General features: G+C 49.6%; 1 protein-coding gene across 1 annotated transcript in view; it reads right to left on the bottom strand.

Annotated features, from left to right (window-relative positions):
- Window positions 1-21,739, bottom strand: part of LOC139049745 (vitellogenin-6-like) — a 29,486-nt gene that overhangs the window by 2,589 nt on the left and 5,158 nt on the right. The window contains exons 4-23 of the mRNA XM_070525538.1: window positions 21,057-21,185; window positions 19,537-19,812; window positions 18,116-18,609; window positions 17,182-17,350; window positions 16,606-16,890; window positions 15,130-15,369; window positions 14,269-14,486; window positions 12,920-13,011; window positions 11,454-11,578; window positions 10,350-10,517; window positions 9,088-9,205; window positions 8,142-8,382; window positions 6,913-7,204; window positions 5,904-6,113; window positions 4,940-5,121; window positions 4,219-4,411; window positions 2,835-2,972; window positions 2,009-2,203; window positions 1,243-1,540; window positions 213-373 (exon numbers count right to left, since the gene is read on the bottom strand). Coding sequence (XP_070381639.1) covers window positions 213-373; window positions 1,243-1,540; window positions 2,009-2,203; window positions 2,835-2,972; window positions 4,219-4,411; window positions 4,940-5,121; window positions 5,904-6,113; window positions 6,913-7,204; window positions 8,142-8,382; window positions 9,088-9,205; window positions 10,350-10,517; window positions 11,454-11,578; window positions 12,920-13,011; window positions 14,269-14,486; window positions 15,130-15,369; window positions 16,606-16,890; window positions 17,182-17,350; window positions 18,116-18,609; window positions 19,537-19,812; window positions 21,057-21,185 — 4,224 coding nt within the window. The remainder of the gene's footprint in view (window positions 1-212; window positions 374-1,242; window positions 1,541-2,008; window positions 2,204-2,834; window positions 2,973-4,218; window positions 4,412-4,939; window positions 5,122-5,903; window positions 6,114-6,912; window positions 7,205-8,141; window positions 8,383-9,087; window positions 9,206-10,349; window positions 10,518-11,453; window positions 11,579-12,919; window positions 13,012-14,268; window positions 14,487-15,129; window positions 15,370-16,605; window positions 16,891-17,181; window positions 17,351-18,115; window positions 18,610-19,536; window positions 19,813-21,056; window positions 21,186-21,739) is intronic.

Here is a 21,739-nt window from a genome sequence, read left to right on the forward strand (position 1 = left end):
TCACTTGTAGTATGTCTTATCAACAAGGCCGGCTTTCTACCCTTCTCTAGATAGGCATCGTTAGGCGCTCAGAAGAACATTTCTTCCTGTCATGAAAAAATATGACTTGACCTCCTGCCAAAGAAAGAAAATCTCTGCATGGATCTGTTAATTTCTCACGAAGCTTGCCCAGGCGACGTTGTGTATTAATGGAAATTGAGTAGATTTGATACCTTAGTTCCAACGGCGAGGTCAAGAGGCTGGACAACGACGGCGAAGTCGTGCTTGGCGCTGCAGTCGCTGGTGACGAGGTACTTGCAGTGAGGCCTAACCTCCAGCGGGTAGCTCACGTTGTCGTAGGTGCGGACCCAGTGCTTGCCCACGCTGCATGGCTCTGCGAAGAGCGTGAGGTAGAAACGTTTACTTCGAGGCCACCCACTGAAGGGTTCACGCGTAGGCATCAAAAGGCCTCATCGTAGCCACTACGCTCCCGTGTGTGGCTACACAATTGTGATTTTCCTATTACAAAAACTTTATGGCCATCCTCGACATAAGAGATGTGACTTTATTTGGACGCTCCTGAGATTCACGGGAATGGCGGACACGATGTACCGTCTGCGAGCCCAAATAAGCAAGCTTGCATATCCGTCTAAAGTTCTGACTCGGTTTAACTGTTGCTGTGCTACTTTATGTCATATTTAGTTTCCGTTAGTGCCCTCTTTGCGCTTCGGAGGCCGCAATATCGGAACAACTTTAGTTGGTCCTAGGCACCTGACATTCGGCTGCCGCCTTCACTATCACAATTGCATGGCTGGCGGTTACTGTGCCGTTATAGTTCAAGGTCTGCTTTGTACTTGCGAACCAAGTTTTGCGTGATGCCAGAGTATCCATTACTGAACTGTCTTATATACACTGACTGATTTTTTTTTTTTAAGTAGGCCTTCGGTTTTAACTTGCTGCCAGTGACGAACGCTTTCATAAATATATTTTCTGCACTATTTTTTTGTTGTTTCTTAGACTTCAGCTTTTCATTTACTCAAAAAATTTCTACAAGGTGCGGTAAGATGCTGCTTGCACATCTCGTTCTCGTGTATCCTTAAATTCTTCTCTCTCGTTCCTTGGCTAACGTATAACCCAATGAATGGTTTTGTTAGCAATTTCGTCGATTACGTTCCATTGCCTTTGCATGCCCGGTGGCGCCGTCACACTTTTCAGTAGGCGACCGTTTTCGGCTTTTGATAGAAAGATGTTCGTTCCACTCACGGTGCGGGTAGCTCTTGTAGAGTCCGTGCTTGAGGCGGTCCCAGACGGACAGCAGCAGGTTGGGAACAGAGTACTTCGACAGCTTGAGTTCGTTGAGGACAACCTTTTCGCCGGGCAGCACCAGTTCGCCGTAAGCCACGCTCACGTACGGGTTCACGTCAGTCTTGTTCAGCGTGAGCACAACCTCGTACTCTTCCTGCTGGACGAACGGAAGGGCGTAGAAGCTGGCCCACGGGAACAGCTTGAACTTGAGGAACGAGAGGACCTTGAGCGCCCAGTTCTTCACCTTTGGGCTGACCTGTGGCGGTGGGAAACAATGCGATGTCACGAACCTTTTTAGCTCGGACCGTTTGTGACTTGCTATGCTTGTTTATAACACCAGTCGAAAGATTCACAAATAACCCGGAAGGCTGTTCAGTTGCTGTAATTATCAACAAGGATAACATGTGCACGACGAAACATCATTAACGGGGAAGCGTCGCTGACCAAGGGAGAACTGCAGCATGCAGTTCTCCCTTGGTCATTGTAGAGGCTCTGGACTTTTAAGATCTTTCAACGTTGTTGACCAAGAGGTGCCAGCTTCAATTCGTCGTGCACCTGGCTTTTGCACTCTCATTGTGAGTGCGGAAGCAGTCACAGGACTTATCGCCGCACTTCCCAGAAAGTTTTTTATCATTTCACGCAGCACTATGTGGTAGGCCCACTGAAAGTTATCGGGCTCAGTGCACCGCACAGGGCAGGTGGGGATTGTTTTCGAGATGCATACCTGCGAGGGCACCTTGAAGGAGACAACCTGCTTGTTGAGGTGAGCGTCGAAGACGGTGGCCAGGCTGCAGGCGTAGCTGACGGTGTGACCGGCGTGCTGGTCGGCCAGACACTGGGGCACGAACCAGTGCAGCAGGGGAGTGGCGTCGTACGCGTGCAGGCCCAGGAGCTGATCCTCGGTCTTGGTGGCGTTGTACTGCGAACGGCGCGTTGACTCGTGTCACTCGTGTCGTTCCGATAAGCAAGTTCACGGGTGCACGCTGCGCTTACGAATTGACTTGCACGGGCTGTCTGGAAACTGTGCAGAGTGCAGCTATCGGGCGATTTCGAGTGAACGTGCGGCGGAGTTTCTGAGCTGCTCTCCTGGTGCGCCGAAGATGTAGATGGGACAGCAAGACTCTACTATTCACACTAAGGCCGTCCTAGGCTCCAGATAAGTCCCGGTTAATCGGATCCTTGCTCACAGCTAAGTATTTTTGTTGATATATTGGCTGTTTGTTTTAGTGGTTAGAGAAAAAGCGCTCATGAATCCGCATCACAGATTTCGATGCGCCTGCCCGAACTTCACCGTGTGACCGTGACGAGCGTCCACACCCGGTTGCCAGTGAGCATTGACGAGGAAAGGCGAACCTTTGCTTGGCGTGGAAGAACTCAGCAGGCCCCATATCCCGATACCCTTTTTTTTATATACGTACATATTCTCGTATCTAACGACAGCCACTCATGTGAAACTAGTGCACGAGATGGAGACTTTTTCGCGAAGTCAAGCGCAAGAAACGAGGCACGTTTCGAATAAAGTTTTCGCGCTTTTGCTGCAGTGGACTCACGGTGACAACGAAAGGTTCCGGTTCGTCGCCGTAGGTGAGGTACAGGGTGGCGTTCATGAGGTCGTTGCCCAAGTAGGAAGGCACGTACCAGAAGGGGCTCGGGGGAACGGGGCTCGACACGTTCAGGAAGAGAGACACCTGGAGCGGCAAAAAAAAAAGAGGAAAGAATGAAACCGAGTGTCTAAGTATCTTGTGCGCAGCGAGGTGTCTTAATCCTTGCTGCGTTGTAGTGTGAAACAATTGAGCCAGAAGTACGCTACAGCATGTCACAAAACAACGGAGTAATGTTTCGTGAATGGATACAGCCTAAATACGAGTTTCAGTCCTCGTTATTTTTACCTCAACAACCAGTTTTCCTGATTTACAATCTTTCTCGTGGCATCTGTTCAGCCTTCACCCTAACGCAAGCACTATCACGTGAGGCTGGAGACGTCCCTGCGTGATTAATCTGCAACGAGCGCTATTTGCACTTTCTTTATGATGCTATTGGAACGAAATTTACGTTCCGCATTATATTGGTTCTCATCGGCAGTACATCATATTCAATTTGCCTTGAAAAGCTCGAGCACTCTTGACCAGTGCTCCTCACTATCTATGCTCTGCCGACAATGCATGGCCCCTATTTATTTTGTTGATAGAGCTTTCGCTCTGGATAGTCATCTGCACATGACTGAATTTTCATGCGTACGGTCCTAGGCTAGCTTTGGTCTTGCGAAGCGTAGGGCTCCGCAAACGATACCGTATAATATATATCGGCACTATTGTTCCATGAAAGCATTCGCCAGCTGCTGCTCCTATTGTTTTGCTAGAAGGTATGGTTCTTATGATGAAACCAAAAAACGGAAGCATAAAATATTTTCTGCAACATTTAGTATATCACGAAGGTATGACTTCTTTACAAAGTACTTAGAGACATGGGAGTAATGACATACGGACGTAGCAGTGCGATATCCTTTCTCCGACTTCATTACTTTCCCGAAATCATCACAGCTAAGTTCCCTCTGCTCTTCCTACGAGGTGAGCTTGCCCCACTGTTGCTGAGTTGTCGAAAACGCTTAAAGCGGCACCAAGCATTCCCAGATTTCTCGCATAAAATTGACTGAGTACACGAATAGACGCAGCAGCGCACACTGAGCTAGCTTGCTATGCGAAGCTGGGCTTCACATTTCAATTGGTGCGTCAAGGGCTTTCAAACTATACCGCACAGCCGCTTTGCTGAGTGGTACGGAAGCCTGGAGCAAACCCTTGCAAGGTCCACGCATGAAATTCTGCTGCAGCTCGACGGGATGTCTATTGAAGTCAACAACAACAACAACAACAACGAAAGAAAGCTCGCGGAACGTCGGAATATTTTCTACTATGTCTGTTGTGAAGGAAGACTCACCAGGGGCCTGGTGAGGGTCTTGACGTCGACGTAATAGTGCTTGAGGGTCTTGTTGAGTGAGTGGTGGTAGGCGAGGTCCAGCTTGGTCAGCTTCTTGACGGTGCCTTCCAGCTTGCCTTCCAGTGTGACGTTGAGCACGTGCTTCACAAGGGTCTTGTTCCACAGGTGCGGGTACTCGGGGTAGTATTCAGAACTGCGCTCGACGAGATTGGTGGAAAGTAGCGATATATGTTAAAAACTCCCCCAACGTATTGATTGATTGATTGATTGATTGATTGATTGATTGATTGATTGATTGATTGATTGATTGATTGATTGATTGATTGATTGATTGGTTGGTTGGTTGATTGATTGATTTTTATGGCGCAACGACCAGGGATGGCCAGAGAGCGCAAGAAATGGTATGATGTAGTTGATGGTGTGGTCAATGTCAAAGGGTGTGTGGGACGCGGCTGTATAGTGGCCTTAACATTCAGGCACACTGAATGTGGCAAATTAGTCCTGAGGAAATTCGCTGGGTTGCGGAAATTTCTCGAAAAGAAAACTTGCCATCCACCTGACAGTAGCACGAAGCAGATTTCACATCCCCGCGGATTTCCGCAGGCCTGATTTGCTATATTTCGGTGGCAGTTGCCGGTTCGTGTCTGCTTTTTTTTCGCCATTGGTATGTATTTGTTTACGTGATTGGAATATCAACTATGACTTTACTAAGTGCACCCACCTGTCTTCTTCTTCGTAGGCCGCGTAGGGCGTGGGTCTAGGTGTGACGACGGGCTCGGAGAGCATCTCATAGGACGTCTCCTCCTCGTCGTAGGTGGAGGTCCTGGCCGCGGTGTAGACCTTCTTCAGAGTGGTCTTCATCAGGTAGTCCAGGTTGTTCTCGTACTTGAAGGTGGCCACCCACTGTATTGTAAGTCGAAGCATGGATGCTTAGCAAAACCGGTTACAATACGGAAACCTGGCGGTTACTACGCAGTTGAGTAAACCACCTCTGGTAAACCTAGACGCCAGCAACGTGCAGGGAATGGCGGTTGCAGGTGGGCTTGTTATTAAGGGCTCTCGATAGATCAAACTTTAAAAGAAAATTTTATCCTGCGGTTTTACGTGCCAAGATCACAACCTGATTACGAGTCACGCTGTAGCGGGTAACTCTTGAACAACTCTGAACACCTGGGGTTCTTTAATGCGCACCTAATTCTAAGTGCACCAGCAAACTCAGTTTAAGCGATTTTGCTGCTTCGTCGCCTCTGGCTTCATTTGGTACCAAAACCGAAATCTCCAGCCTGTAGACGATTCTTATGAGGATATCTGATGCAAACAAGTCCCATCTTCTTTACTCAGACGTACATCAAAAGACCCCCGTTTATCACTATCTCTTTCCACGCAGCTAGTTTCTGATCGCCGTAGTCGTAACGAAAATATGACACTTTCCAATAGACATTAGCGTGTCTTCGATGAAGAAACGCGCACGGAGATGTTTACTTGCAGTAACCGATACGGTCTTGTTTATATCAAGTTGGCACAGCGCGTGGAGGCGCTAATTTTTTGCCACGTCATCGGCACGCGCGCTTAGCCGCGTCATCCTGCCCGTGCGCGGTGTCGCCGCCGTACTGGTCTCGCATTCCTTGTTGCCTGCCTTTCTCCAAACCGGTTGATCGCACACCTGTCAGGCGTACGCGACTCACCTCGCTGACGGGGTCCTTCTCGTAGGGCTTGACGTTGATCCTGAGCAGGTGTTGCTTGCTGGCTTGGTGGGACAGGTACTGGAGGAGCTTGGGCATGCGCTCGGAGTACAAGCGGTACAGCTTTCCGTAGAGCGGCAGAGGAGCGAACGGACCGTGGCTGACGGCGTCAACCTCCAGGTTCACGAGCTTGGTCTCGTAGACGCGGTGGTACTGCGAAAGTGACCGCAAAGCTGCTGTGGTCTACTATGCCCATAGTGTATATATGTCCACAGTGTATACACTGTAGACAGTGTATATACACACACACACAATGGAACTCACGGTGGTCGGCTCTAGACCACCGCCAGTAGCACTTCGCTTCTGGAAGAGGCAGGGTGTGTGCCGAGTGAGCTTCTCAAAAACACTTTGCAATGTGGTGAACGCAGGTTAAATCATGGACCCGGGACTTCAAATCGGTGCCGCGTAATCTTAAGGCATTTTCTCACATTTACCGCTAAATCGCCACTGATTTTTTTTCTTTTTCTCAATTTTATCCGGCGCATAGGGTCTGACCTCTTACTTCCCTTGTACGTAGGTTATCAAACTTTCCTTCTCTGCAAAGCTATCAGGTTACTCTGTGCTTGAGCAGTTGTGCTCAGGCGTTCCCGTGCGTGATCACCCGACAGCAGACAGGGTAACACCTACCACCGACCTTCGCTACTAACCTGCGAACTTCCTTCAGATAGGAGTGCTTTCTTGCAAGGAACGCTCTCTACAGTGCGCGTAGGCGAAGAGATGAGCTGAGCCGCATTATAGATACGCTTGACCTCGTTCACGACTTGCAGTTCCCAAAAGCTGTGCGTAGTGTTTCACCGGCGCCGTGCTGTCTTGCGGGACACGACCGCGAAAATTTCGGCACAAATCATTGCCGTTGTTAAAAAAACATCTAGGCCACGCGACGCTGCAGAGATTGTAAATTTGCTAGGGAAACGAGTTTCCGGTTGTGTGATTGGCTAGAGCGTACACGCACCACGAAGGGCTTCACGATGGTGTCCATGACCTTCTTGGGGTCGACGGCGGGCTTCTCGAGCAGGAGGAACGGGCTGGGAGTCTCCACGACGTGCTCGGTGCTGACGGCGCTGAGCAGGGCGGGGCCGAAGGTCGGCTTGACGGCGACCTTGACCTCCTTCTCGTACTTGTTGAAGCCCAGGGAGAGGTCAGTCTTGAAGTGCAGGTGCTTGACGTTGGTGTGGACAACGCTGGGGGACTCCTCGGTCAGCTCGGCGGGCACGAACACTCGGTGCTGCTTGACGCTCAGGACGCTGTGGTCAAGAAAAGAAAGGGAAGCGGTGGGCACGCTCGGATTGGTGCGGAGGTCATGGCTTCCTGCCTCTAGTCACGCTTCTGATATGCCATGAGGCCCGTTTCATTAGGAAAAAAAAAAAGCTCGCGCACCCATAGAGAGACTATTTCGGTGACAGAAACTTGGCGTTGGCATAGTGTACTACTACGTGTGCTAGCTATAATTTGTTTATGTGACATGGAACTTGGTACGGGTGAACTTCAGTATGTACTGGGTGGTGCAGTTGGTGTGGTGCTCAATGTCTACAGTGTGTACGCATCAGGTAATGTGCTTAAAGCTTAATACACATGTTAAGCTGATGCTCACTTTGTTTTATGCTATGCTTCATTTTTTTTTCGTATTGAGCGAAAGCTATATTTGTTTGGGCCTCGAAAGTTTGCCACCTGTATTAATGGATGCGTAAGTACTTAAACAGCTTGTTGCTGAATTGTGCGCGCAGCAGTTCGCGTGGTGTGTTAGCGACAGCTTGACATTCTCTACATTTGTTCCTCTGTCTGGTTTGATTTTGTCAAGAGCTCGCTTTTCATCTGTCACGCAAATGCATCGACAAAAAACTTTTGTTTTTCTGCCTGGACTGCGCATTTATTTGGTGAACAGTATTATTAATCTGCGTCTCCGTAGATAGCGTCAGCATAAGGTTCCTAACGTGTAGTATACCTGTTGTTCGAGGCAGAAAATTACTGTTTGCGTCGGTATACGTTTCGCGTTTGCTTCTGAATCGCTTCTTCCTTCCTAAGAATCGCCTAACTCGAACACGATTACGTGAAACTGTTGAAGGGAGTACGCGCCCCGAATGCACCGGCTTTGACAAACAATGTCGGCAGCGTTAGCATCCTGTCGTGGCACAGGGAAACCGAAAAAAAAACAGGCAACTGAACCGCCGACTGGCCACTTACAGGGGCTGCACGGTTCCCGTGACGTTGAAGGTGACGGGCAGGAGAGAGTCGACTGTAGTGTCGACCTGCAGGGAGACGTCCTTGAGCTTCAGGGACACAACGATCGGGTGCAGGACGGTCTGAACCACGGGCAGACCGACGACGGTAGGCTCGACGTGGGCGACCTTCTTGGGCAGCAGCACGCGCACGAGGTGCGTGGTCAGCGGGCCAGTCGTGGCGGCCTTTTGGGCGAGCTCCACCACTGCAAGAGCGGCAAGCAGAACGGGGTCGGTTGCAGTCGACGCAGAACCCCTACTGCTTTGCGTGAGGCTCTATCTGTATTGTGCACGCGATTCATTTAAGAGGTAAGGTCGTCTGGGTCGGGGGCTGCGGGGGGCTTGCGATATTCAAGGGGGCCTAGCTTCACACGCTGCCAGCATGTGTGGTCCGTTAGCAAGTCTTAGTTCACGCGTTTAATAGTCTCATGCTACTATTGCTCAGTCGCACCTGTGCATCAGACGCATTACCTCTTCAGTTGTCTCGTAAAAGCCATAGTTTTACGGCGTGGTGTTGTTTTTGCATGCGGTATGCGGCACGCGTACTCAATTAGAAAAAATATCTTAGTGGCTGCAGCTACCTAGTTATCGGCGGTGCGACTCAAGCACTGGGCAGCAGACATAAAAAGAAAATGTTCGAGGGTGACGAGTAAATGTTTGCTATTTTCAGCGGAATTCTAAAGCATCGTGGAAGGAGAGGTAGTAATCGCTTCGTGTTATCGCGTCCTGTTTTCATTGCGAGTTGTGGAGTGTCGCAACCGATTCTGTTCTATGCCTTCGATGACGGATTGGTTGAATTCGCCTCATTAGATTGACACCTAGCCATTTAAGACACTGCTTTAAAATGTAGTCATATCCGCATTCTTTGTCCTGCCCGCGAGTTTCTAAACGTTCGCTGCAAGGCTTCTTACGTTCGGTCTTGAGCTGCTCAAACAGCTCCTTGTCCAGGGGCAGCACAGCGTCTCCACCGAGGAACTTGGCGAAAAGCACGGCCTTGGGGGACTCCACCCTGCGAGTCTTAAGGTTCAGCTGAAAATGAAAATTGTTGAGAATCAGCTGCCGGCGCTCGTGAATGATGGTCGCACGAGTAATCAGAGCCGATGGTCCCATTTTTACAACGATAGCAGTGTTGCGAGGCGGGAGCAGGCACAATCGTAATTTATTATTATTTTTATTTGAAAACACATATACGCTCGACAGGAAAGGGAAAGTCAGGAGCAGGCTGGCAACTGCCACCGGAAGGGGCACAACGCCTGCCTACTCTTCAGGAAGGGGGAGACAGAAAGGTAGAAATGGAAGATAGGAAGAAGGGGAGGAAAGGAATATCAAGCTGGACAAATGTCAAAGAATGAAGCAGAGCACACACAGCGCAGGTCACGCTACGAAAGAATGTTCAAATAGGAGTGGTATCTGAGGCCACGTCATTTGAGAACAGAAAAAACGCCACAAACGCGTGCCCAAGTTAGTTGCTTCTAAGAAAAGTAAGGAGAGCGCGATGTGCCGAGATCGCGTCGAGACGCATGAATGCAACCACGAAGAACACAAGAACGCTCAAGCCGACACCTTAAAATACGGCGACGGAAGCCCTAGCAGTGACAGCATAGCTTCGTCCCCCGTCGTCTCTGTAGTATGCTTGTCCTGGTCACGGGTCCTGGTCTTTCTCAACGTGACGCTACCCGCGCCAGTGATGGAGCGCCCTCCCCGAGCAAGCTAACGTGGCCCGGCAAACGCGCTCGTGCGCCGCTTCAAGTGGGCGACATGAGGGACGACCGGTTCTCGGCTGTACAGGTGACGGGCCTCGGTTTTCGGGAGCAGTACCGCAAGTGGCATCCAAAAGCAGTCGCGGGATTCAGTAAGCTCAAGGATAACGCGAACGACAGTTACGGGTTCTATCCCATCCTCAGATAGCTGTCAAGCTATCGTCGAACGTAACCTATATAAGTCGGATATCTTCACTAAACTGCAAACGCATCTTTCTGTGACAGATGTAATGTTTCCTTCGTCAAGCGCGTACCTTCGTAGTAGAACGGCAGTGTCACGTGCAAATCTGAAGCACGTTTCAGCGGCCAACGTTCAGGGGTTTTAGCGTGCACACTGATGGGGTCTGAAAAGCCGCCGGCCCTTTGCTTTATTGTACGAGCGACTTGGATAGGACGCTCGCCGTGTCTCTTACCTCCTTGACAACGGAATACTTGTTGCTGGTTTCGTAGGGAGTCGTGCTGTAGGGCCGCTTGACTTTCGTGGTGAAGGCCTCGGTGACACGTCTCAGGAACGTAGTCGTGCCCTCGGTAGAGAAGACCTCGTTAAGGAACTTCTCACCACCCTTCAGCAGGAGCTTGCCCTGGAATACGGCCAAAAAAAATGCTGTGTCAAAGAAGAGGTTACATTTGATATCAGTGCGAGTGGTTCCAACGGAACTGAAGGATAAAACGCAATGTTACCACAGGTTTAGCTCTTTACGCGCCGAAATGTCAACGCAAATAGCATTCTTGGCCCACCCTGCAGCTTTTATTGCGGCTCTATAGCTAGACCCACCTATCCCGCCAAAAAGTATGGACCGATCCCGGAGATGTTGGGGTAAACAAAAATTTAGACCTTTCGCGTGGGTGCGTGTTACCAGGTATATGTACCCGCTTTTCGGTGAACCTTCTTTGATGCCAAGTTGGGCATGTGCCATCGGGTATGTACCGCTCTACATTGGATCTCTTTGACGCCAAGTTGAAGTGAGTGCGCATGGGCCACTGCGCATGCGCGGACTTCCCGGTGGGGGCACCGGGTGTCCGCAGGAAAGTGCTAGCGAGGAACTCGGATGCAGCACACGCCTCCTACATGACGCGTTTCGGCCATTCGCACACAATGATAGTCATCGTAGATGAGTTCTGTTCGAATTTTTGAACGACCAAAATTCGAGCGGACGTTTTATCGTGCTTCGTCCTAGTGTCTCTTTTTTTTATTGCAGCTAGCATATTTAAGAAGTAGGGCACTTTTTTAGGATTGTCACGCGGAGTTGTCGGAATTAGCTGCCCGTGCACTGCATATACAGAGGAACAGGTTAAATTCAAGTGGACGCTGTCGAGAACTTCGAGGTATGTCGAGATATCTCTGCCACTGGCAGTAGGAAATACACTTTCCGCGTTTTGTTCTTCGGAGTCGTTCCTTGATAGAAGGTCTGTGATTTCAGTTTCTCGCGCGCCTGCATATGGTGAACGTTAGTGCTATTTCAATGGGATATTTTAGCCTTCCCTCTGTGACTTGAATGTGTATATGGCAGTCCTACCTCGAGCAGGGTCTGGACGTAGGGTCCGAGGTTGTACTTCAGTCCGGCGTGGAGATAAGTGGGGAAGTAGGAGACGTTGTTGGCCACATGCTTGACGACGGACTCAAATCCGAGGTTCTTGGCGACTGCGAAAAAGGAAAGCAAGAACGACGCTTCGTGACCTGGTCATCTTGACTTTTGATTGCCCACCTGCTATGCCCGGCGTGCTTTTATGCAGAAAGAAAGCAATGATTTGTTTTGATCACGCCTAACCTTTTCTGGGCCAATGGTCCACAAAGTTTTGCAAGAAACATCCGCCATCGGGACAAACGAACAACAAAATTGTTCTCAGAAATGTGCCAGCAATGCGAATTGCATAATTTTGTCGACTTGGTGCTGCAGATTAATACGACTTTTCCTCATACCTAACGAACGGCCATCCGCGTGGCATCACTCTGGATTAGTACTTTTCGCTGCGCCTTTAAAGCCTCCTGCTTGATCCGTACCATCTGCCTCTGGTGGCACAAAAATTGTCTTCAAATAATCTGTGGCCACATTTTCCCACCATTACGATGGTCGAAAAAAATTATGGGGTTTTACGTGCCAAAACCACGACCTGATTATGAGGCACTCCGTTATGCTCGTGAATTGAGAGGTCTGAAGAATTACCACATGCTGCTAGCACCTTGAGTTGGCAGTTCATGACAACCTTCGATTCGTTGCCATAAACTCCAGCGGGATTTCTTGTTTATTTCCCCCGTTATTTTTGTTGCCCGAATACACGTAATATAAAATTTTATCTTCATTGAAAAAAATTCGGATCAGAAAGGGTTAATTAACAGCGTAGCAGGGGAGAAGCGAAAATGATGGCATTGGCATTTATCGCGCCTATTTCTCGCAGCGCTGTTTATAGTACTCATTGGTCACTTTTATAGCTGTTCCCTCTATTTCTAGCAATACTTGTAGCTTATTTCATAGGTTGACGGGGTACTTGAAGATAGCGTTCCTATTTGCTTCAAGAAATTATATTATGTTTCTTCAGAAAATACTGATTCGTTTTGTCGTTAGGACCATTGCGATGACGTTTTTAGTATATTGATTTCTAGCACATCCGCATAGTCTGCAAAGATAGCGATGTCATAGCTTCTTGTTCTTAAGGCCTTCCAGTGGTTCACTGGCGAAAACGTCATTTTTTTCTGCTAGGTGCGTCCGTAAAAGGTACGCCATCCAGGATTTGGTCATTCTCGCCGATAACTATTGGGCTATGGCATGCGAGTAAATTCATGGTACTGGAAAGTAGCCGTTCCTCACGGTGCCTCTTAATCGAACGTTTGGACTCGGGGCCTTGACAAGCGAATTTAGACGCATGTTTCGAACTGAGCACGACTACGCCGTGCGGTATCGCCCCCCCTCCCCCTCCAATTGCGCGATTATGGCGCCCGTTCCACGTGCTTCGATGCCGTCACGTGTCTTAAATGCAAACTTACCGTCGTAGTAGGTCTTCTTCTTGTACGTGGAGTAGCGGGGGCCAACGTTCAGAGCCTCGTAGTGCACGAAGACTCCACGGACACGGCTAGCACTGCATAGGAGAGGACCACACTTATAGGCGCACGTTTGACGAGCGTGTTACTTGTAGGCCCCTAGCGCGTTACTTTCGTCTTGGTTCTAACGATGAGCAAACAGTGTGTATAACTGTGGGACTGTCGCGAAAAATCGCTTGTTCGTATACGGCTCTTCACAGGCGACGGCCTGTAAAGCCCGGAAACCTTCGTAAACTTGTTATAATGTGAAACACTGCATTGCGCGTTGCCAGTGTCATTGATGACTTACTCCCACCGGAGTGCGGTGTCTCGAGATTGGCTCGCGCTCTGTTAATTTCACAAGCAGCAAGCGGAGCAATTTGGCGCAGGAATGTCGAGTCCTAATGTATAATGCATGACTGCAGAACAAGGGCTTACACGCGTAATGAACACCTGCGTCACACCGTTAAAACAAAGCTATTCACTTCAAGACGAAGTTTCCTAGATGCTGTATCGAAATATGACTGTGACTAAGAGGTATTGCTTGCTCCACAAATAAAACGACCCCCACTGTCGCGTAATTAGTTGGATGTAGTTAACTAAAGTTTCCCAAGCTTTCATTTACACTTGCTGCGCAGGTCAAAAAAAGCCACAGAAGAGTCATTGCCATCGCTGATTCAAGACGATTCGAAACATTAAAATGAGAGCAGCCGTTAGAGAGGCTGATGAGAATATGAGAATCATGAAGACAGCCTGCGTCACTGTTGGTCATTACCTTCCTTCGTTGATAGTCGCGGCTGACGAACCGTGAGACTGCCCTGAGCTAGCGTCGTTAAAAAAAACTAATTCTGGAGGTTAACATGCTAATACCACAATCTGATTATGAAGCACGTCATAGTAGGAGACTCCGGGTTAATTTTGACCACCTGGAGTTTTTTAACGTGCATCTAAATTTAGGCACAGGAGCGTCCTTGCAATTTGCCCCTATCAAAATGCGGCCGTTGCGGCCCGGATCGAACCGGCGACCTCGTACTTAGCAGTCCAACACCATAGCCACTGCGCTACCGTGCAAGTGCACTGGCGTCGTTAATACCTTTAAATAAGCATGACAGTTCCTGCGCAATTGCAATCTAAGTTCGTGACAACCACAGCTTTTAGCTTATAGTTTTTAGGCCGCGACTACTGCATTGTGTCTGCACAAATTTAGTGTCTCTGTTTACCCCCTCTGTCTCCTTTGTCTCGCCCTCCTCCCTCCCCCCCCCCCCCTTAACAAGGTGCAAGCATGAAGTCGTATTCGAATGCGACAGGGTTCTTACAGAACGTGGTTGGCCGGGTGCTTGTCCTTGAGGACGGACTTGAGGGCGGAGTACACGTAGCTCTTGAGCTCCAGACTACGGTCAAGCTTGACGACGAGGGACACCTGCTGCAGGTCCCACTTGGTGGGCACGGACTTGAGCCACACGTCGAAGGCGAGGGTCCTCACGTCAACGGGTTCGCTGACGTTGAGCAGGACAGTACGGACCAGGGGGCTCACCTGAGCACCGTGTTAGGCAAGCGTTGAATGTCGTGCTTATGGATGACCGGAGCGGTCGCTCAATCGATTCTGATCGCGACAAATAATTCGCCAGACTTTCTATCCCGCACTGCCGTGATTCAGTCACAGGCGTTAAGCGATCTAGTACGAAGGCAGAAGGCATGATTCAACTTCCTTTGTGTGAGTGAGCGCTCACTGACGAAACAACTTAGGCAACAATGTCGACATCTTTCGCAACACCGGCATCGGCATTATTGGCCGAGCTGCAGGAATTTCACAGTCGTAGTGCCCTGTGGGAGTTATTGCTCAAAATGGCTCAAAGCACGAAGAGAAAGAGACGAAAGAGCTGACCAAGCGCTTGTCCTGCCTTCATCTTGTCGTATTTGTCTCTTCGCACTTTCCTAACAGTGAAGTTCTTCCTAAAAAGTCGCTACAACCGCAGTCGCAGAATAGTTTAGCTTGTTTAGGGCAGTCGAAAACCGGCAACGTTTGCGTTCACATTTGGCATCGCAAGGAAAAATTTCATTGATGCAAGGGATTTTGAAAATGCTTTGTGCGTTGCATTGTAATGTGACAGAAATGGAACGCGGCGTCCAATATTTTAGTTATCAACCTGACACTTGTACGTGTTTCATACACTGACCTCCTTAGGGAAGTACTCCACAACGTGGCTGAGGGCGAGGAGGACAGCCTTCTTGACAAAGTAGACAGTCTCGTACACTTCCTCTCCTTCATCCACCAGCTGGTAAAGGTTCTCGGCGGTGCCGTTCAGGTAGCTCACAAGCACGGGCAGCACTTCGGGCTTGGCGACCTTGCCAAGAGCGTTCAAGTAGCCGACCAGCACCTTGAAGTCCGTGGTGGTCTTCAGGGCCTCCTCAAGAACCTGCGACAGGTCGCATCAAAATAATGTTCAACTGTCCAGAAAGTTGAAGGCGTAAGAAGTAAAATGTGGCAAATATGGTTGGAACTTCCCATGGCCAGAGAACCACTATGACGAAACGACGAAATCAAAGCTTGCTTAAGAAAGCCGACGTTTTTGTGTGGCGCGTACATCGTTCTTGCAGGCCAGGCAAGCATTTAAAAAGTGGGCTTGTAAAGTTTTACCGCTTTGAGCGGAGCCTGTGCAAAGGATCGTATATTTTTTGCAGCTATATTGTTTCAAGTGCTGATAACTAAATATAAACTTTTGAGGGCTGCTCATTGTCTTGAAGCAAGCAGGCAAATGCGGTTTTAACTCGGATTTACTGAACGGTTTCTCCACAGTTATTTTTCTGACAGTTAGTTCTGGCAGATACACCTTTCCTTGAAGTCATCTACTGTCGGAGGTCAAGTTCTCGGGGAATAAAAGGCAGCGAGTGGTTCGTCTCAATGTAGCAATACGAAGTCAGGGCTGCAACCACTAATGTGGTGCCTACTTTTTGTGTAACTGTTTCGCATCATGCTTCTGAAAGAATCTGTAGGTTATTGGCCTGAGCACTGTCATTAGTCCGATGATCAATAAAAAAATGGCTGTGGCTTAGGTAAGGTTAAGCCCAGGATGCGAAGCATACTAGCCTTTATTTTAGTTGTTGAACCACTGTTTAGCTTGGTGAACTGCTGTTGCTTGGCTATATTTGGTTCGGCTAGACGAAGAAACAGCTCATGCGTTACTCTGCTTCGCCTTGGACGCCCCGCATTGGACGCGGTGAGCGTCGAGCAACGCAGCGTTCGGCGCGGCAACGAAATGTGCGCCTGAGCAAGCGACGCACGCCTGAGCGTTTCTAAGGCAACACCGCATTCACTAGAGGCGCTTTTGTACCGCTTTGAAGCATCGTACTCGTGGCTCAGTGGTAGCGTCTCCGCCTCACACTCCGGAGACCCTGGTTCGATTCCCACCCAGCCCATCTTGCAAGAGTTGATCCAAAGCCACTTCTCCTCTGTCGTGACGTCACGGTGTCACGTGGTATTCAAGGCGACACCGCCGCGCCTGAGGAGCTGGGTTGAGCCCTCGTAATATGCTTCGCATAAAAAACGTGAAGGTTTGCTACGACGCCGAAGGTGTAGTTGATACTGCGCCTCAACGTTAAGATTTCCAGGCGAATACGTGGAGTTGCAGACGTTGCTGTAAAATTACACGTACCTTAACGTACTCCACGAGGTCAGCAACGGTGCACTGCTTTTCCTGGGGGAGCACAAGCCGCTCAACGGGCACGAACGGCAGCAGATACTTCGGCACGGAGGGAGTCTGCTCGTAGCGGGACTTGATCTTCGGTATGCGGCGCCAGCTGCTCTTGTAAGAAGCCGCGTGAACGGTGTCCCAGTGGGCCCCAGTGGGACAGGCCTTCTTCACGACCTCACCAAGAGCATCGCAGACAGCGACCTTGACGAGGGGCTTGAGAACGGTCTCAGTGGTCTTGCACAGTTCCTGCAAAGAAGCGTCGCCAGCGGTACGTCAGTCGCGTTTGCGACTCCAACGATTGGACTTGACACGCAGTGTACTTGTTTAGAGACATTATAATTACTTTCCGTAGTTATACGTTTGCGAGCTGACAAGCGTGAATTCATGTTTGGTGTCGTGAAACCTGCCCTTAGGTGCCACTGTGTGCTTACGTGGAGTAGTAAGTTAAGCTTGACGGCACATTAAAGGTGGCATCTGTACCGGGCATATACTTTCCGAACATTTACAGCTTGTATGGGCTTCTGTGGTCATGCTTACCAAAAGAAGCTCGACGGTGTCCTTGTCGACGTAGGCCGAGAAGACAGACAGCTGACGGAACAGGCGGGTAGCGTCGTACAGGCTCAGCACCTGCTCCTTAACAAGGTGGACGGCCACTTCCACGGCCGACTTGCTGCCGGCCTGGCCCAGAAGGTCGACGTACAGGGCCCTGAAAAATTGAGCGATTGTTTTAGCGTTCACTCGTGTGCATCCTTAGTACCCAGGTTGAATATAATCATCGGTGGTGTGTTAAAATTAAAGTTAGCTTCTAGGATTTTATGTGCCAAGAACACTGTATGATTATGAGGCACGCTGTAGTGGGGGAGTAGGGAATAATTTCGACTACCCGGGGTTCTGTTAGGTGCACCCAATGCACGGTACAGGGGTGCTTTTGCATTTCGCTCCCATCGAAATGTGACTGGCGTGGCCTGGATTTCATCCAGCGCCCTCTGGCTTATCGGCTCAACGCCATAGTCTCTGTGCCACCATGGCAGGTCGGCTACGCTTAGGAATGGACTGGCAGTCGTAGGCCGGCCGCTTCTTGCCCCGCCGCCATGCGTGTTTGTGTCATGCTTCTCCACCTTGACTGCATTAGATAGGATAGCAGCGGTGCTAATGACAGGACAACACCTATACTGTTGCCTAATGACTATGGATGCGACATTCGGTCATAAAAACCAATAAAACAAAATTTGACAATATGTTCCCTGGGCTTTATCTCCCATTTAACTTCTTGTATCATATTTTCTTGGATATCAGCTGTGGGTGCGCCTTCATTTGAACTCCCTTTTGCAGACGCACTTTCTTTTCTCCATGGTAAGTGCAGTTACTAAATCAACCTTGAATATATATTTCCTAAAGCTTTGAGATTCTCCCTTCAACACCACCCTGTACGGCGATGTTTGTTTGTCACTTGAGACCAAAGGAACCGCACCTGAGGACCTGCTCCTTGGGTTCAAGCTCGGTGGTCTTGGTCAGGAGGGACTGCGGCAGAGCCTGCTTCAGCTGATCGGTGTTGAGGAGCGAGACCATGTGCACCAGCTTCAGCATGAGCGCGGGAGTCTTCTTGGCCTCGGTCTCGAGCTCGAGGCTCACGAGCTCCTCGGCGACCTGTTCAAGCACCTGAGTGAAGACTTCGGGCTTGACCTGCTCAGAGCTGCCCACGAGGTAGCTGTAGACCGGGAGGTCGAGGTACTCGGCGGCCTCGGGAAGGTGAAGCTCCAGCGAGGTGTGGGGCTCGCCCTGGTACTGGACGGGAGTCGTGGGCGGGACCTCAAGACTGGCGAGCTCGAGCTGAAGGCGCGTGCGCACCACGACGGAACCGCTGAGCAAGGGCAGGACGGTGAGACTGTCGGTGAGGGCGCTCTCGAGAAGGCTGCCGCTGACGTTGTAGTACGAAACCTCGTGGGCGGCCACCACGGAGTCGTACTGAAGCACGTGACACAAAAAAAAAACAGATGTTTTGATCTCGGCACTTCAATACGATGTCCCTGAAACTAACGTGAGCTAGCGGGAGACGGAAAATGCACGACGAAGGCGGCTTAAGCCTGGTTGGTTCCCTAACCCTTTGAGGGGCGGACTTTTTAAAATGCTCTTATTTCTATTTCCGTCCGCCTAAACGTGTATGAAGATACCGGGGGTTCTCCCGAAAAACTTCTATGTGCTCCACTCGACAATACATCTCTTTCTATAACAACAAAAAAAGAAAGGTAATCTCACATTTCTTCAGGGGATTATATATGCTACTACTAAGCAAGGATATCAATAGTCTGACTTGAAATTAAAATAAAATTGGACCCGCGAAAAAATCAAAGGCCTGTTAGGAAATGGCATTAGTCATTTTAATGGGAGTCCGTGGTTCCTGGTATTCATTAATGTAAAAACAGCGATGAATTTTACGCGTGCTCAAATTCATTCTTGTTATACGAGACTGCCACGGCAGTTTTATCTCTTAATTTCGTAGAACAAGCACTTATTTTGTAGGGCGGCTACAATTTGCTGCCTGCTATGGTACATTAGGACAGTGATGATTCTATTGAATGAGACGTGTAAGTCATGGAACGGTCAACTCTATTCTCAGAACAAGCTTTAATCACCGACCAGGGCGTCGCACAAAGATGCCAATAAAGCTTTGCTTGCGGAAACCTTGTTCCATCCTCTCATCTACTTTTTGCGAGATGCCCATATGGTATGTTCAGGTTTTGTCTCCTCGCCTTTAACTCAATTTAGTTTTCGTGACACTGTAACAGTGAGTAATAATATCTAGGCTTTCTGTTATAAACCTATGTGGAACGTTTGCAACAAACGTTTATATTCAGGATTGGAGCAAGCTCAACGACTGTTCTACGTTCTTACCGGGCTGAGTCCCTCGGGGCATCCGGCAAGAGGCTTGCTTTCGTGAGCGGAAGTGTCCTCCTGGTATCCCGGAAGGTAGTTGTTGGGCAGGTGCTTGGCACACACGGCGTAGTAGCCCTTGTAAGCAGGACCCCAGGTTTTGTGCACCGGGCGGGTCTGCTTGCAGTCGTCCAGGTACTTGGTCTTGGTCACATTGTACACCGGGCCCTCGGTGTAGAGGTTCCTGGTCAGCGTGTGCACCTCGTACGTGACACGGCAGTATCCGCTCACACCATCCTGCGCACGGGAGAGCGTCGGCATGATTTACGAACTCACCGGTTAGACGGCGCTGTTCGTATTCGTGCCTCCTAGATCTAACCACGGGACCTAGACTCTGCTCACGGGCCTTTGTGTCCCCTGTTGTACGTGCTTCATTTCAAGGATACAAAGGTTTACGTTATCTGCAGCTGCTGTTGCTGAAAAAAAAAATCGATGACGCCTAAGCACTTATGAGATGTGAATGCGAAAGCATCGATGAATGAACTCCTCGCGGGCAAGTGAGCGCGTTGAGGCGCTTGGCGCGTTTTAACGCGATAGCGTTAAGGGCCCCGTGTCGCACACAAACCGGCGTCGGCGTCCAGCGTCGACCTTCTTGCGAAGGATAAATCGTTCCGAACCACGCATACCCAACCACGCAGGCCCTCGTGTAGCGCAAAGATGTTACTGAACTAATTTAACTTCTCAAAGAAAAATGCGTCAGAAAAATCGTAAAGTACAACTTGGACACAGCCTACCGAGATGATAGCGTCGGATCTTAATTTGAATATACGATAAAGCTAAAACTTACGCAAACCCCATTTCCAGCGTTTCTACCATTCATAGAGTGGTGCCTTCGGTTCCTTGCAACGCCATCCAGATGGCGCTCGCTTCCCCACATCCGTGTGCCGCGCCAGAGGCCGCGTTTCTACCAGAAAGCTCGCCTTCGTGCATAGCGTTCGCTGCCAGCGTTTCTCGCTAAACATTACGTCAACCTAACCTACAGTTGCCGGGAAGCGTGAGAAGCAGTCAGGTATCTTTGAATGCTATCGCGTTACTTAAGCCTCCTTCAAATTTTTCGTTTGGCCTTACCGAGGCGCAGATAGAACGGAGGCGAGAGCTTGCTCGCACAATGAACGCGCTGGTAACGTAGGCTTCCTAGAGCAAAGGTGACATGGCGTAGTGGTGGTGCCCTATCCCCTCACACAACACCTGGCGCGCTAGCGAACACCTTTCGCCCGCTGTTCTCCCTCGAGGCGCGCTCTAGACGTGGCCTCGCATCCAATAGGAATTTACCTCCCGTTTCGCTGCTACAGACGCCAGCTTTGTCGCTCAACCGGTCATTATTTGTGCAGACCCAATTTTCTTGCCCTTCATTGCATCATCTTCGTATGTTGCGCAGCCTTCGCGTAGGTGTCTCGTTCGCTATTCCGGTGTGATAGCTTTCGCTTGATCAGCTAACAGAACAATCTGTTAACAATTTTAGCACTTCGGCACCAGCTTACCTCGTAGTAGGCGGCCGAGGTCGGAACTTCCTGGGGAGTCTCAACCTGGTTCTGGAGGAGCGTCAGCAGGGACTTGTACACGTTGCGAGCCCAGGGCGCGACCTCGGGGCTGACCTCGTACTTCACCACCTGTTGGCGTAGACAAACATGCGAGCATGCATCAGTTCAGCCGTGCTATGAAATGCCGCATGTAAGCTCATGGAGGTGTAGTGTTACTTGGGAGCCGCATGACGCTTCAGATGACAAGTTACTTTCACTGTATTTTCATCTTTCTAAAAAATGCACATATAAAAAAAGTTTTGCGGCGTATACAATTACCTCTGAGTTTCATAATTTCAAAGATCTCAATTTCGAAAAGCGGCAATAAATGTAACAAACACTTCACTTAACACCTGCACTAGGAAGTACCTTTGTTAATCAAACAGCCGTGACGTAATAATTTCAGTTTACTGGCGCCTTGTTTGTCGTGCTACCGAGAAGTAGCAATATCCATTTGAAATGTCTGAGTGCTTTTCGTTTCGGTTAGGTAGACTACCGTGGGCGCTCATGCATTCCTGCTGTCTTTGCGTCCACCCTAATCGGGCTCGGCCTGTCGCAAGAGCGTCACGTTTTTACTAATTAGCGCTACACGCTTGCCGTTATTTCGCACATTTGTTACGCTTGTTGAGCAGGAAAGCTATTGG

Source organism: Dermacentor albipictus, chromosome 9 (assembly GCF_038994185.2).
Source record: "Dermacentor albipictus isolate Rhodes 1998 colony chromosome 9, USDA_Dalb.pri_finalv2, whole genome shotgun sequence".
Taxonomy (NCBI): domain Eukaryota; kingdom Metazoa; phylum Arthropoda; class Arachnida; order Ixodida; family Ixodidae; genus Dermacentor; species Dermacentor albipictus.